At 43.6% G+C, this 14,644-nt stretch overlaps 2 protein-coding genes across 2 annotated transcripts in view; one reads left to right on the forward strand and one right to left on the reverse strand.

The window, feature by feature from the left end:
- Nucleotides 1–1,158: 1,158 nt before the first annotated feature.
- On the reverse strand, nucleotides 1,159–6,752 carry LOC311111292 (mitochondrial inner membrane m-AAA protease component paraplegin-like). The gene is made up of 17 exons (XM_084154007.1): nucleotides 6,306–6,752; nucleotides 6,047–6,149; nucleotides 5,870–5,962; nucleotides 5,506–5,747; nucleotides 4,937–5,076; nucleotides 4,661–4,763; nucleotides 4,444–4,569; nucleotides 4,184–4,346; nucleotides 3,878–4,051; nucleotides 3,574–3,698; nucleotides 3,380–3,482; nucleotides 3,090–3,200; nucleotides 2,858–2,973; nucleotides 2,540–2,696; nucleotides 2,297–2,460; nucleotides 2,083–2,160; nucleotides 1,159–1,910 (listed from the first exon to the last, which is right to left on the reverse strand). The coding sequence occupies exons 1-17, from the start codon at nucleotides 6,519–6,521 to the stop codon at nucleotides 1,707–1,709; spliced, it is 2,418 nt and encodes an 805-aa protein (XP_084010133.1). The 5' UTR covers nucleotides 6,522–6,752; the 3' UTR covers nucleotides 1,159–1,706.
- Nucleotides 6,753–10,410: 3,658 nt separating this feature from the next.
- LOC311111633 (ankyrin repeat domain-containing protein 11-like) overlaps nucleotides 10,411–14,644 on the forward strand; it is a 139,978-nt gene continuing 135,744 nt past the window's right edge. The window contains exon 1 of the mRNA XM_084154407.1: nucleotides 10,411–10,845. The gene's annotated coding sequence lies outside the window, so the exon portion shown is untranslated. The remainder of the gene's footprint in view (nucleotides 10,846–14,644) is intronic.

A 14,644-nucleotide genomic window follows, 5' to 3' on the forward strand; every position in this document is an offset into this window, starting at 1 on the left:
GTAGGACAGGGTAGGGATTTGGCTGATTGGCAGAAGTTTAGAGCAGATCTCTGTGTTCCTATTCCTTCTCAGGTTTCCAATTGTCTCCAGCAGTGCATTAGCTCAATTCTTTAGGCTCTTTTGACACAACATATTGTCCTCCTCCCATCTCTCTCTTTGCAACTGTAAAGGTCACGGTTGTCATTTGAGGTACTATCCTGGGTAATGTTGATATTCTCTTCACAGTTCAGTGAGTTTCTGACAGGTTTGATGAGACAACACAGCCTTCTGCAGCATATGAATGGTTCACCTTGTGCTGAGTGGAACGCGTGTGTCTGCAGAATGGAGAAGGGAAGGAAACACATGGTAGAGCATACCAATGAGGGAAGAGAAACATGCACTGTAGTCCTCCAGTCAGTCAGTCCACCCATAGAGCCACAGTGGCCTTACCAGTCAGGTGTGTTGTCTTGAGGTTTCTCTAATAGTTTTTGGTTTGTTTTTGTAGAAAGCTTTTTATGTGGGAGGAATGTAGAGAAAGGTTGACCATGTACTTGAACAGTGATAGCAAAAAGGGCTAAGCATGCAATTAAGGAAACAGAACGTCTGTGGGATTGTACATTTTAAATACTGTATGTGACCACTACAATTTGAAAACATTTAGATTTTCTAAATACTGTTAGTTGTTTTCCTTTTTTTTGTATAAATATTTTGTACATACATTTTCCATTAATATCTTTACATTTTGTTTTTCCCTCCTAAATCAAAATCTACGTGGAGGTCTATACACTTGTTTGATAGTTTGTTAACTCTCCTCCCATTTCAGTTTTTTACACCTACAGTTGATAGAACATTTGAAGCCAATAACCAATGCCATAACATTTGAGGAGATATGGCTTGGTGGACATTTTTACAACATAATGCAATGCTCAAACTTCTGTGAGAACCAATGGTTTGGATGTGACATTTTTGTTCTTGATTGACATGTATAAATGATTTACAATTTAGATTTTACTGACATCTTTACATAATAACATACAAACAAATGTTTCAAAGCAGTGGTCTCATTACTATTAATTTATAATACTCTTTATAATAACAATAATAAAAAAAAGAGGACAATTGCTTGAAGTCATATTGAAGTTTGGTAAACAGAACACAAGATGGTGCTGGCAACTCAAGGACAGTTTAAATAAAGCTTTATTTAAAAAACCCTGAGCATCACAGGGATTTTGGAGCAAATCACAGTTTTCCAACTCAAGTTAGGATTCTGCCCATAATACAATTAACTGCATATCCACTGCAGCAATAAACAATCTTTATTGGTACAACACTTATGCCATGCTTAGGCTGACCCAAACCAAGTTAATCAAACAGAAGCATCCTTACAAGTGCTACTTACTCTGCGTATGGTTGAAATACTCTTCAAACCTAAAAAAAGGCCCACCAAATGTTCCCTCTAAGGAACTGAAAGAGGACCAGTGGTCCTAAAAGGTCTACAAGTTTTCACTGTTCCTCTCCAATATCTTGAGCAATATCAGTCCTAATACTAACAGATACTCCATACTCTGTAGTGAATGGACATTGATCAACAAACTGAACTGATCTCCACCAGGAAAAGCAGGTGAGGTGGCACTTAACTGTTTATAGTGATTGGTGTACTGGAAACTTGCAGCTCTGGTCCTCCTATACACTGGAGGAGTGTTGAGACTGACCGGGTCATCCAGGCCTCAGGTTAGATGGTCATCATCGTCATCCTTCCTACGAGGAGGTGGGCGTGGCTCATCATCCTCCCCTGTGTCCTGCTTGTCCTTCTCTGCTTCGATCCAGCTCTGAGGGGCGATCATCTTCTTGGGCCCGTGGGGAGGGGGTCCCAGCAGAGCCTCGATGTCCTCATAGTTCACCACTTCCCGCTCCAGGAGAGCATTGGCCAACTGAAAATACACACAGAGAGAAAGACTGTTAGCCAACTGTGAATGCAAAGTTATGTTTGACAATGGAATACAAAGCATGATGAGTGTTTAAAGATGGTAGCTATATAGACATCACAAATCCACTGTATATCACACAAAAATGTGGCTAACAAATGTGGAATGAGGGTCTTACCATTATCAGCTTGTCTCTGTTATCCAGAAGCAGTTTCTCTGTCTGTCTGTAGGCACGTGCTATCAACAGTTTAGCTTCCTGCAAGAACCAAAATACAAGCCATACTTCACAAGGTTATCGCCAATGAACAGAACTACAGGTTAACTTACAACAGGGGAATCTACTACTCGTACTGTTTGGTCTCTAAAGTGTAGTTGGGCGGGTGCAGACTTACGTGGTCCATCTGCTGCTGGAGGCCCTGGCTGAAGGGCCTGCGTCCCACCGCCCCCTGCTCCTCTGTCTCAGGGAAGGACACCTGACCCACACTGGAGGACATGCCATACTGCTTCACCATGGAGTAGGCCACACGAGTCACCTTCCGCAGGTCATCCTGGGCACCTAGCGCAGAGACCAACATGTCTCACAGACTGAATGCTATAGGTGTGTGCATGTTGTGATGAACGGTCAGACGCCCTACCTGTGGTGACCTTGTTGAAGGTGATGGCCTCCGAGGCTCTTCCTCCTAGAGCCATACACATCCTCTCAAACAGCTGTTCTTTGGAGAACAGGTACTGGTCTCTGGGCAGGATCTGGGCAAAGCCCAGGGCAGCGTTGGTCCTGGGGGCAATGGACACCTGGCAAACAAGACATCCAGTGAATATATCACTATTGTACAATATATGGCCATCTAGAATGTTTTTGGTCCTGTTCATTTATCCATAGTATTCAACAACATCGCATTGAGCAAAGACACACTGACAGTAGTGGATAGACAGCTATGGAGGTGGTGTGTCACCTTCATGAGTGCCTCTGTGTGCTCTAACAGCCATCCAACCACGGCATGGCCAGACTCATGGAACGCTACAATCCTCTGCTCCTCTTTGGACAGGATCTTACTTTTCTTCACACTTCCTGTACACACAAATGTAGAAAGTCAATAAGGGATCAGAAATCAATCTCTACCACAACAACTTTGCCCGGGTGAGTTCCATGGTGGCAGACATTCAGACATCGTCATGAGCTCGTACCGGCTATGACTCTCTCCACAGCGTACTCAAAGTTGAAGGTGTCGATGGACTTGTAGCCTTCCCTGGCAGCGTGCAGGGCTGCTTCATTACAGATATTGGCAATGTCTGCCCCTGAGAGAGTAATGCACAATCACATTAATACATCAGTGTATTCTGAAAACTGTGAGCCTATGTTCAGCGACAGCATACAAGAGGGTGAATATACAGTCTTTATAGCAGGGTGCCATTAGTCTGTATTTGTGTGTGTGTGCAAGAGACCCACAGAGTAACATCCGCCATGTGCTACATACCACTGAACCCTGGGGTGAGCTCTGCCAGACGCAGGGAATAACTGCTGGCTGGGTGGGTGAGCTTTAGTATCTTCAGGTGCTGCTCGAAGATCTCCTTCCTCTCCTGAAATGCACAAGAAGGAAACAGCTCCTGCATACTTAATACGTTGGAGATCTTCTGGACATAGATACTTTCAAAGGACAGGGCACCGTACCTGCAGAGTGGGAAGGTCAATAAATATGTGCCTGTCCAGTCTCCCTGGTCTCATGAGAGCATTGTCCAAAATGTCCGCCCGGTTTGTGGAGGCCAGGACTATCACATGGTCAGTAGTGCCCATTCCTATTGGGAGAATGATAATAAACATTACACAAGTACAAACAACGTTGTTGAATAGTCAAAAAAATCATTCAACCTTCACATGTCAGTTATGATAAAGAGATTGATAACCGTGACGAAGTAGTGGAAAACTATTTGTGTAACCCTAATCTGGGTTAACTCAGAACAAACCCCCTCCTCACCGTCCATCTCCACCAGCAGCTGATTGAGGGTCTGCTCTTCCTCGGTGTTCGAGAAGCCAGACATGTTATTGGAGCGCTTCTTTCCCACAGCATCAATTTCATCTATGTAGACGATGCAAGGGGCTCGGGCACGCGCCTCTTTGAACAGACTCCTCACCCTGGCAGCACCAAGACCTGCACTTACAGACAAAATATACTTTATTATTGCTTTGACTCGTTGTCCACCTTGCAGTCTTCTTTGGACAACTTCAATACATAAAACTGATTACTGATATGACTTCTGATTGGGAGCAGTGTAAATCTTACCCCCAATCACTTCTACAAACTCAGAGCCCGCCATGGCCAGGAAGGGCACCTGTGCCTCTGTGGCCACAGCCTTGGCCAGCAGAGTCTTTCCACAGCCTGGGGGCCCCAGCAGCAGGGAACCTTTGGGGACTTTGGCCCCCAGGTTGAGGTACCTGTCTGGGCACTGCCAAGAGAGAACAGGGGTCTGTAAGACACTGAGGAACCGGTTGACATTGCTAATAACCATCACACAAATCACCTCTTTACATTTGCCCTCTTACCTTCAAATAGTCAACAAACTCCTTCACCTCCATCTTTGCCTCGTGCATGCCTGCCACATCTTTGAAACGCACACCCTTCCCAGACTTGCCATCCACGATAGTGAACTTGGCCATTTTCAGCTGGTTCTGTTGAGCACATCACAGATGAGCATGAGAAACACAACAAAATGGCTAAGACCACTAGTAAACGAAAAACAGTTCAACGGCCCCTACTTACAAATGCACTGAAGCCGCCCTCTCTTCCACCCATGCCAGCCAGGCGGAAGATATACCACAGGATTGCCACCCCAATGGCAGCCATTCCAAGGGCATAAAGTGCACTGTGACAGAAACAGAGACAAAAGCAGTATTGTACCAATGCCATGGAAACACATATTACATGTTATTAAGTTATAAACATATTACATGTTACCTAACCATGGCATGCATGTGATATTCATTATTGCATGATCAGGTCACAGATGCATCTGTTGGTTGAGAGTCAGGTACTCACTTTCCAAAGAAGCCAGTGCGCTTGTAGGAGACTGGTATCCTGTCCTTGGCGTCAATATTCAGCTCCTCTTCTGAAGCTCTAAGCTTCTCCTCAAATTTGTCAATGTTGGCCACCTGCATACGATACATCAGAGCCAGCCTCTGCACGCAGACGGACGGAGGAAGCATGTTAAGGGGGGATATTTCACTGAACATCATCTAGATACCTGTGCTTATAAATAGGTGACATGGCCATCACGTCAACATTAAAGTGGGGATAGAATGTATCAACATTCTAAAAGCTGAGGGGTATACTACAAAGTGGGATCAATGAGTTAGCCAGGTAACATTGATAAGCAACCAGAAATAACAATTGATTTTCTGGTTCATTAAAAAGCTAAATTTAGATATGCGTTTTCATTTGTTGAATCAATTAGACCATGCCCATTTCAAGCTCATCTTTCTAAAAAATAAAAAGATATCCAAATATTTTGGCAAGGTAGCTGGTTAACCCCTTGATTCTGCTTTGTAGTATACCCTGATCTACTGTACATCAGTGTCTAGATTCTAGAATGAGGAAAAGGAACGTACAGGCCTTCCGAAGATGACTGCTCCAGGGTGGAGGTAGATCTCCACGATGTCGCTCTCAGGGACCACCTGCACACGAGACACCTCACCCTTGGCCAGCATCTCATTGACGAAATCATTCCAGGAGATGTTTCCCCCGCTGGTATTGATGGAGTTGAGCACGCTCATGATGAGGGCGATGATGAAGAGAGTGCGCAGACGTTCCCTGTACATCTGATCCTCCTGCTCCCGCCGCTTCTTCTCCTCTGAAAGACAATGGGGAATGAAGAGGGGCAGCTAACAACTCACCTGTGTCATCATGGCACAAGGTATCTAATATAAAGGACTGTAGCCTGAATGCAATGCTTCGTTGACATTTCTTATTAACCTTCATCTTCCTCTGGAGTTTTCCCCTTAGGTCCATCACTCTTCTTTTTATCTTGTTGGTTAGACTGAGATGTACTGAAATAATTTGTGGAACCTGCAATGATAGGTTACTAGTCAGTGTCATCAGACTGGAAAATAGTAGACCAACTTCGAATTATTGGGTGGGGTGGCTGCTTACCTAAAATATTCCACAGGCCAACAGGGTTTTTGAACAAGTTGTTCTTGATCAGTAGCTTACTTATTGCTGTCAATCTGGGACTCATGGGTCTGTGTAGAAGATGCTGGAGAAAGAAGTGGTAACATAACATTAGACTAGGACCTTTTCCTGTTACTCACAGGTACAGTAGTTACAGTACATAAAAGAGGAGTGGCATGACCATTGTGATATGAATGACAGTGGGCTATTGTCATGGTGGAAACAAAGACAGGCTACTAACCTGAATGAGTCCAGGGTTGAGGCCATAATGTGGTTGAGTCGCAAATGGACGAAGTGAGCCTGATAATCTTTTACACTTCATACATGTCGATTGCTGCAGTTTGACGCCATCGTTGTTTGGACGCTTGTTGACAAATTGACAGTTGTTGCGTCCTGACACGGTCCATATTATGGTCTTGTAATTGCTACAAGAACTGGCACGTCGCAGAGCTGCCATATCCCTGCCTGCTAGGCTACCTAACGTTCGCACAGGTTAGCTTCAACTACAGTACAGCTGGCTAGCTAATAAAACGGACATGGTCACCATTAGCAGTGCATTCACTACCTGGCTAGCTAGCTTCAATAATTCAATAACAATGGGCTTTCGATCTTGAGGTTGCAGCAGTGGTCAGCGCGGTATTTTGTTATCAAATAAGCTAACTAGATAGTTAGCTAACTGTTGTTATGCAACATGACAAGTATAATAAAGATGGTTTGCTACATTAAAGATATATCACTCCTCACACTGATCCGTCCTCAGCATATGTACAACTGTCTCTGTATGTTATACGACAAGGTTTCGTTCACAAATCTTCTGATATGCTCTGAAATGTAGATGTACCCATTATTCTGTTTTGGTAAGGAATTTGTATCATTGCAGCAAGGTCAGTGAATTAAATGGGTCAAATTCCTTGTTAAGCTGACCACGAGAGCAAATGAGCACATACATATCCTGACGCACTTAAAAAGTGTTTGCTAAACCCTGAACTTTAACACCGAGAGCTATATTTCGTTTGATCAAAGAGCATCTATTTATCTGATTTGATTCAATATTCACGCTGAGATAGACATACATTTCAATTTACAGAAAATATATAATTTATTGTCAGTAAATATATATCATAGATATATAGAGAAAAGTCAGCACTGAACTGCCCTTTGACCCTTGTCTGATTATGTCACGATGTTGCTTCATGAGCGTCCTACCTGCGCAGGATTTTCCCAGCCAGCAAACACGTTTCTTGAGATAAAAATGCCACATAGAATAGATGCTAACTGTAAAAAAAATACAAAAATACACGTATTATTGGCAATGTGCGTGTGCGCTGATACAATATTGTATTTTACTGTTTCTGCCTCTCGTGTATGCTAAATAAAGTCTCAATGGACGTTGCTGTAGTTACAAAAGTAGCCACCAGAGGTAGCTATTGCATCGCGCACTCATTGTGTTTATATTTAGAAAATAGAACATTCCTCAATACTCATCTTTTATCAGTAAAATCATGGTGAAACAGCTTGGAAAGTTTTGTTGTTGTTCATAAAGGTTTGTGCATGACATTGTGATTGTAAAAGCTGCCCTGCCTAAGAAATACCAGAGAAAATCTGATAGCCTGGTAGACTAAGGTAATACCAAAAATGATATACTCTGTTGTAGCCTAATACAGCCTAATCAATGACAACGTCCCCTTTCACACCGTCTGGGCTGAAGTGGAGCGGTTTGAGAGCTTCAAGTTCCTCGGTGTCCACATCACTAAGGATCTATTATGGTCCAAACACACCAACACAGTCGTGAAGAGGTCATGCCACAGGAGGCTGAAAAGATTTGGCATGGGCCCTCAGATCCTCAAAAAGTTATACAGCTGCCCCATTGAAAGCCAGTTCACTGCTTGGTATGGAAACTGCTTGGCATCTGACCGCAAGCTGCTACAGAGGGTAGTGCGTACGGCCCAGTACATCACTGGGGCCGAGCTCCCTGCCATCCAGGACCTCTATACTAGGCGGTGTCAGAGGAAAGCCCTAAAAATGGTAAAAGACTCCAGCCACCCAAGTCATAGACTGTTCTCTTTGCTACCGCACGGCAAGCGGTACCGATTAGTTAAATAGTTAACCGAATAGCGGTACCGATTAGTTAAATTGTTAACCAAATACAGTGGAAGTCGGAAGTTTACATACACTTAGGTTGGAGTCATTCAAACTCGTTTTTCAACCACTCAACAAATGTATTGTTAAAAAACTATAGTTTTGGCAAGTCGGTTAGAACATCTACTTTGTGCATGACACAAGTAATTTTTCCAACAATTGTTTACAGACAGATTATTTCACTGTATCACAATTCCAGTGGGTCAGAAGTTTACATACACTAAATTGACTGTGCCTTTAAACAGCATGGAAAATTCCAGAAAATGATGTCATGGCTTTAGAAGTTTCTGATAGGCTAACTGACATCATTTGAGTCAATTGGAGGTGTACCCGTGGATGTATTTCAAGGCCTACCTTCAAACTTTGCTTGACATCATGGGAAAATCAAAAGAAATCAGCAAAAAAAATGGTAGACCTCCACAAGTCTGGTTCATCCTTGAGAGCAATTTCCAAACGCCTGAAGGTACAACGTTCATCTGTACAAACAATAGTACGCAAGTATAAACACCATGGGACCATGCAGCCATCATACCGCTCAGGAAGGAGACGCGTTCTGTCTCCTAGAGATGAACGTAATTTGGTGCAAAGGACCTTGTGAAGATGCTGGAGGAAACGGGTACAAAAGTATCTATATCCACAGTAAAACGAGTCCTATATCGACATAACCTGAAAGGCCGCTCAGCAAGGAAGAAGCCACTGCTCCAAAACCGTCATAAAAAAACCAGACTACGGTTTGCAACTGCACATGGGGATAAAGCTACCCAGACTATCTGTATTTACCCTTTCTGCACTAACTTTTTTGAATCATCACATACACTGCTGCTACTGTTTACCTCCCGAGTGGCGCAGTGGTCTAAGGCACTGCTGTGCCACTAGAGATCCTGGTTCGAATCCAGGCTCTGTTGTAGCCGGCCGCGACCGGGAGACCCATGGGGCGGCGCACAATTGGTCCAGGGTAGGGGAGGGAATGGCCGACAGGGATGTAGCTCAGTTGGTACAGCATGGCGTTTGCAACGCCAGGGTTGTGGGTTCGATTCCCACGGGGGGCCAGTATAAAAAATTATGTATGCTCTAACTGTAAGTCGCTCTGGATAAGAGCGTCTGCTAAATGACTAAAATGTACTTTATTCCTAGTTATATGTACATGTCTACCTCAATTACGTCATACCCCTGCACATCGAGTCAGTTACATTTTGTGATTTACTTGACTATTTACTATTCTTTTTCCATTTTCTTTCTATCTGCATTGTTGGGAATGGCCCGTAAGTAAGCGTTTCACTGTTAGTAAATACACCTGTCGTTTACGAAGCATGTGACACATAAAAAAAAAAGGAACTCCTACACGCATGCAGTATGACCTGTATGTCCATTTAATAATGTAGAGGACCATTAAACAAATTATGCTTTGAGAGGCAAAATAAAGGCCCACCCCCATCATCGTGACGAACATTTAAATAAGCCAATGAAAAAACAGATTCAAGAGAAAAATACATATGTTAACCAATGATTGCTCTTCTTACATCTCCGTGCAGGTCATGTTGCCGCCCAGCAGAGGCCGCTCTTCAATGGGTGCAATCGATATGCATTACCAAATTACCCAAACCTGTCTTACTTTCAAAGTGTGCACAGGTCATCATCATCAACAACAACAATGTTGTGATATTGAGATTGTAGTTGTCAACGGTAAGAAATCATGCATCGATAATTGCACTGAGAAAAAGTGTTTTGGAAGTGAAATAGGCTATTCAGACCTGTCCTGTGATCTGGACATTTGGGACAGACTAGGGTGCTAGTTTCCTGTAAATGTGCTTTGGTTCTACTGACATCATGAGTAGGACTACGATAAGATTTAAGTATGCAATAATACGTTTGTTCACGTGAATAATAATAATACGATATGAGGTATCTTAATCCATCACGCTGGGCGAGGTAAATCAAGTGCACCCAGCCATCGTACTCCATTTCCTTTGCTTGCTCTCCCAACTGTATAATGGAAATGGGTCCCCAACCATGGAAATTGAAGTAATCCGTCAACCATGTTCGCGCCTTCAGATTATTGTATCAATGTAGATTTTGTACATTGATTTGATCCATAATGGCGCAAGTTTCATCGCTGCACAAATAGTACCCGCCCACATTCAAAAGCCAATCACAATCAGTGTTTCATTTGGCCTCTTTCCTTTAGCCCCATATCGAAGTCAAAGCCCGTCTGGAAACAGTTTGCAAGGTGTCGTTAAAGAAGATTAAGCCGAAACAAAATATCGTTTTTAGCTACTTTAAGTTTACCTCTCAAGGCTCCCGTTTAGATTACCGAGCATACAAAGCTTCATTTCAGACCATGGTGACAAAATACAAATTCTCCATGAACGTTTTCGAGAAGATCTTAAGCTTTCTCTGTCGGTTGTTGGTGTTCAGGAATTAGCAAGCTAGTTAGCACTAGCCTAGAAATATTAGCTAGCTAACTAGCCTAGCTTGCTAACATTCGCTTCCAGTAGTCGGATTTTCAACTACGATGTTTGCAACATTTCTTGGATGTCTACGGACGGCAGATTGCTGAACCAGAGGGCCTCAAATGGGAAAAACAAGCATCGGACAGGAATATCGCCGATAAGCTTGTCGATGTAACACAGATTCTGTCGAAGGTAAGACGCAATAACATTAGTTGGCTAGCTAGCTGTGTTTGTTATGTGACTAACGTTAGTGAACTAGATATGTTAGATAGCTAAACAGCTAAGGCTAACGGTATAATTAACTAGATAACATGGCTTCGTGCTTGAGTCGAAGGAATGTGTTATGAAGCTAGTTGACCCCCCCAGTATTCTAACTACGTACGCGTTTAACTAGCAAGATGGCAAGTAAGGTCTTAATCTAGGCGAAAAGCGTGGCAAACTAGCCTGCGAGTAGTTTGTGGACCTACAGATCCTGCTAATGTTATAGCTAGATATTTAGTTGCATAGGTAGTTGGGATATACTCCCAAATGTATTTGAAAAGCTTCAGTGCCATCCATGTAATAGCCTACACTTATCTTCAGGCGATTTATCTATTTTGTTGTTAAAAAAAGAACGAACACCATGTGTTCAAGGGAATACTATATCACTGCCAGTGACGTTTTTACAGACAACTCATCTGCTTATTTCTTTGTGGAAAAAGACACCGAGATGGGATGAAATAATAGGTTATTATGTTGTGTAATGCAGTGGTGAGATTAGCTAAGACTAGCATCATAATAAATTAGTGCTTTCCAAAGTTGCTGGACTTCTCCTTGATTTGGCAATGTTTGTTTGCCTAGTCGACTCATGGATCCAGGATTGGTACTTTGATTAGAATATTTTACTGTAATGTATTAACACAGTTACTGTGAAATGTGTCATTTACTATGTCCTAACAAGAGCATCATTATGGTTGTCATCAAAGTAATACAGGTGTGCAGTGTTTTCGAATTAATTCATATAGTAGTCCCAATGCCATTGGTTTCAGGCTCTATAATTTGAGTGGCTGTGGAATGGTATGAACATTTCAAGTCAACAAGAAGTCAAAATAGTAAGGCTTTGACTTCTGGTTGTGGGAGAGCATGAAAAGATGAGCATGGTTCTTAACAAATGACACTGTACTTGGAGTAGACTGTGGTTGATAACGTTTTGGTGCAGTATCAGTGATGTTGAAAACACTGCAGTGGAGCTGCTGGCTGTATTTTCTTACAGAGATACTCTGAGCTCTTCAGCTTGTTGGGCGTTCACATTGAAATTCACTGCAGACGCAGCAATGCATGTAATCCCCCACCACCACCTTTGTCAAGACGTTGGAAGCCCCAATTTCGTGTGTCTTAGTTTCTGTAGTTATTTTGCAACTACATCCCTCTTCTTTTTTTTATGTAAATACAACTTGGCTCTGTGTTGGATGTATTAAATCAACTTTATACAATAAGTAGCCCTGGTACCTGGTGCAACACGTATTTCGCGATGTATCCACTTGGTACACTCCCCTGTTAGTTTCAGCTTTAGGGTGAGGTTTTGGAGAACTTTATAGCCAAGATGGAGATTTTCACCAGTGTCCTGTTGTAGTGTGTAAGCCTGAGACAGGAAATTGAGTCCTGCCTGGGTCAGTGAGGTCAGGAGCTGTGTTGGGAGCTGGGATTTCTCAGAACGATTTCCTGTTCAAGGCAGACATCCGGTGTGCCCGGTCTTCAGCTGCCTAAGTGAGCCACTTTGACTCAGGTTCAGAGACCGTGGTTCCTGTTGTGTCCTGGCCCAAGTCTCCTGAACATTAGCCCATTTGTGGTCATGGCAGTGCCACTATTTTACATAGTCCCTCAGTGCCCTCTCCTGCCTACACGGTGTGTAACGTGACACCTTCAGCAATGGCAGACTGGCTAATAGGGGCAGAAATATAAATTGCAGTGGGGAACAATGTGTCCCTCACAATGCCTCTCTGGCAGTCTGGATTGGAGGGCCTTGTTCAGTTTGGCGTGTTATGTCTTGTGTAGAGGAGAGTGACAAGGCTTCCGCAAGTCTGTACATCCTCCATCTGTGTTTATGTTGCTGCTCTGTGCGACTATCTTAACCTGTGGTGCAGGAAAGACACAGCAAAACATCAGTACTGTGACTGTCTGTGGTCTGTCCCACCACATCCTCTCTACACGTTGGCCCTGAGGTCAGTGTGCAGTAGCTGCATTGGCCCCACACTTGTTGTGGCATGCATTGCTGAGAAACTGCTCACCTAAAGATTAACAATGTTTATACCCAGGCAACTGTTTCCATTGGATTGAGTCACAGCTCTGACAAGGTGTTGGATCTTGAATCACAATGTTTTTTATTTTTGTTTACTCTGGTTCCAGGCCACATGTTTGAATGTGGGAAGGAAGGTTTTGTTATGTTATGAGCTAATGATAAACCCAGTCATGTAGCTGGCCCCACCAATACTCTGGACAGCATTAGGGTATAGCCAGTGTTCCAGAATCTTCTGTGTCCACAGAATGGGGCTAGCATTCGCTTTTTTTCTTTGCGGTGTAAATCTTTTATAACATTCTCCCAGCTAGCGCAATCTCTCTGGACTGTCGATTGCCATTTAAACCCCTTTGAAATCGTTCCCCCTCCCTCCACACAAACAAAAAATATCAAAATGGCTGTGTCTCAGTCTCCCTGCTCTGCCCCAGGGACAGGGATGCCTCATTTGGAGTTTTGAAGGTCCTGTGTCTGATGCCTCCTCTCCTGGTCACAGGTTTTGCTCACGTCTTCCACTGCAGCACTTTTAATCATATTTATTCCCTGACTCTTATAGATCAAAGGGAACGGGTCTCCCCTCCTCTGGTTTGCTGCAGTTTTAAAACCTAACTTTTAACAGTTTTGCTTTTGATCTTTTGATAAGGGCACACTTGAAGCGGAACATTTTGGTATTGCTTTTAAGGTGAGAAGCACAGTGTTATTTTTCAGAGACCAATACATTTCCCCCCCAAACATTATGTCATGAAGCAAAAGCTTCAATTATAGGCTTTTGCTTCCTTGTTTACAGTTGGATGCTGTTGTACCTTTGTGTATTTCCTCCCAAAAAGTCCAGCACTTTATGTTCAAGAAGTTTTTGTATGAGAGAGCAGTTTCTGTGTCAAGTGTGGGGGAGGTTACAGCTTTGCTAACGTGGGCAGATGTGAGCTGGGAAGGATCACAATCACAAGGGGGGGGGGGGTGTAAATCTGAAGACAACAGTTGGTGTTTTGATTGGATGTGCTTAGCACTGCGTGATGCATTATCCATACGTGGCACTAAGAATGTCCTTTGGTAGCTGGCTTGGCTGGCCAGTTCTTCAGTCACTGCCTGTGAGCCCCTGAAAGAGGAGAGCTCTGACGTGTCCTCTGTGCTGCTCTGTCCTGTCTGGGTGGAGAGAGACCAAACTCAGCTCACATGGAATCGCTTGCCTCAGTCGCTCCTCCTCACTCTTAAATGTTTCATACTTAGTTTAACTCTCCCTCGGCTGCTCAAGTTCTAAGTGAGCAGGGTTTTATCCAGCGTTTGAAATGCTTGGGAGGAGAAGGACTGCCATTTTAGAAATGGGTTTAGGCTGCTGGCTAGAGTTGTGCCAGAGAATTGAATTTCCTGTGGGTTGTTGTGGGCTCGTATCTCCCCTCTCCTTTTGGTGATGAGCTGGGTGGGTGGGGGAGCGTGGCCTGGCTGAATCTCAATCACTGGGGCCTTCAGCTCTGCTGTCCTTTTGATGGGGCAGCTGCAGCCATTCAATCGGTCCATTTACATTGAAATGCAGCGACAGGAAGGGGGATGGGGTCGTGGGGCAGTGCGTGACTGAAAAGCATACCTAAGCAAAGACCAAAGAGGACGTCCTCCACGGGGCTGTGACACTTTGTTTCCACTAGCCGTGGTGCCATATACATCACACAAAGGCCCTAAGCACCCTCCTTTGACCACCAAGGACATTTATACTACTCAGCTATT

Source organism: Coregonus lavaretus (assembly GCF_964263955.1).
Source record: "Coregonus lavaretus genome assembly, chromosome: 37".
NCBI classification, from domain to species: Eukaryota; Metazoa; Chordata; class Actinopteri; order Salmoniformes; family Salmonidae; genus Coregonus; species Coregonus lavaretus.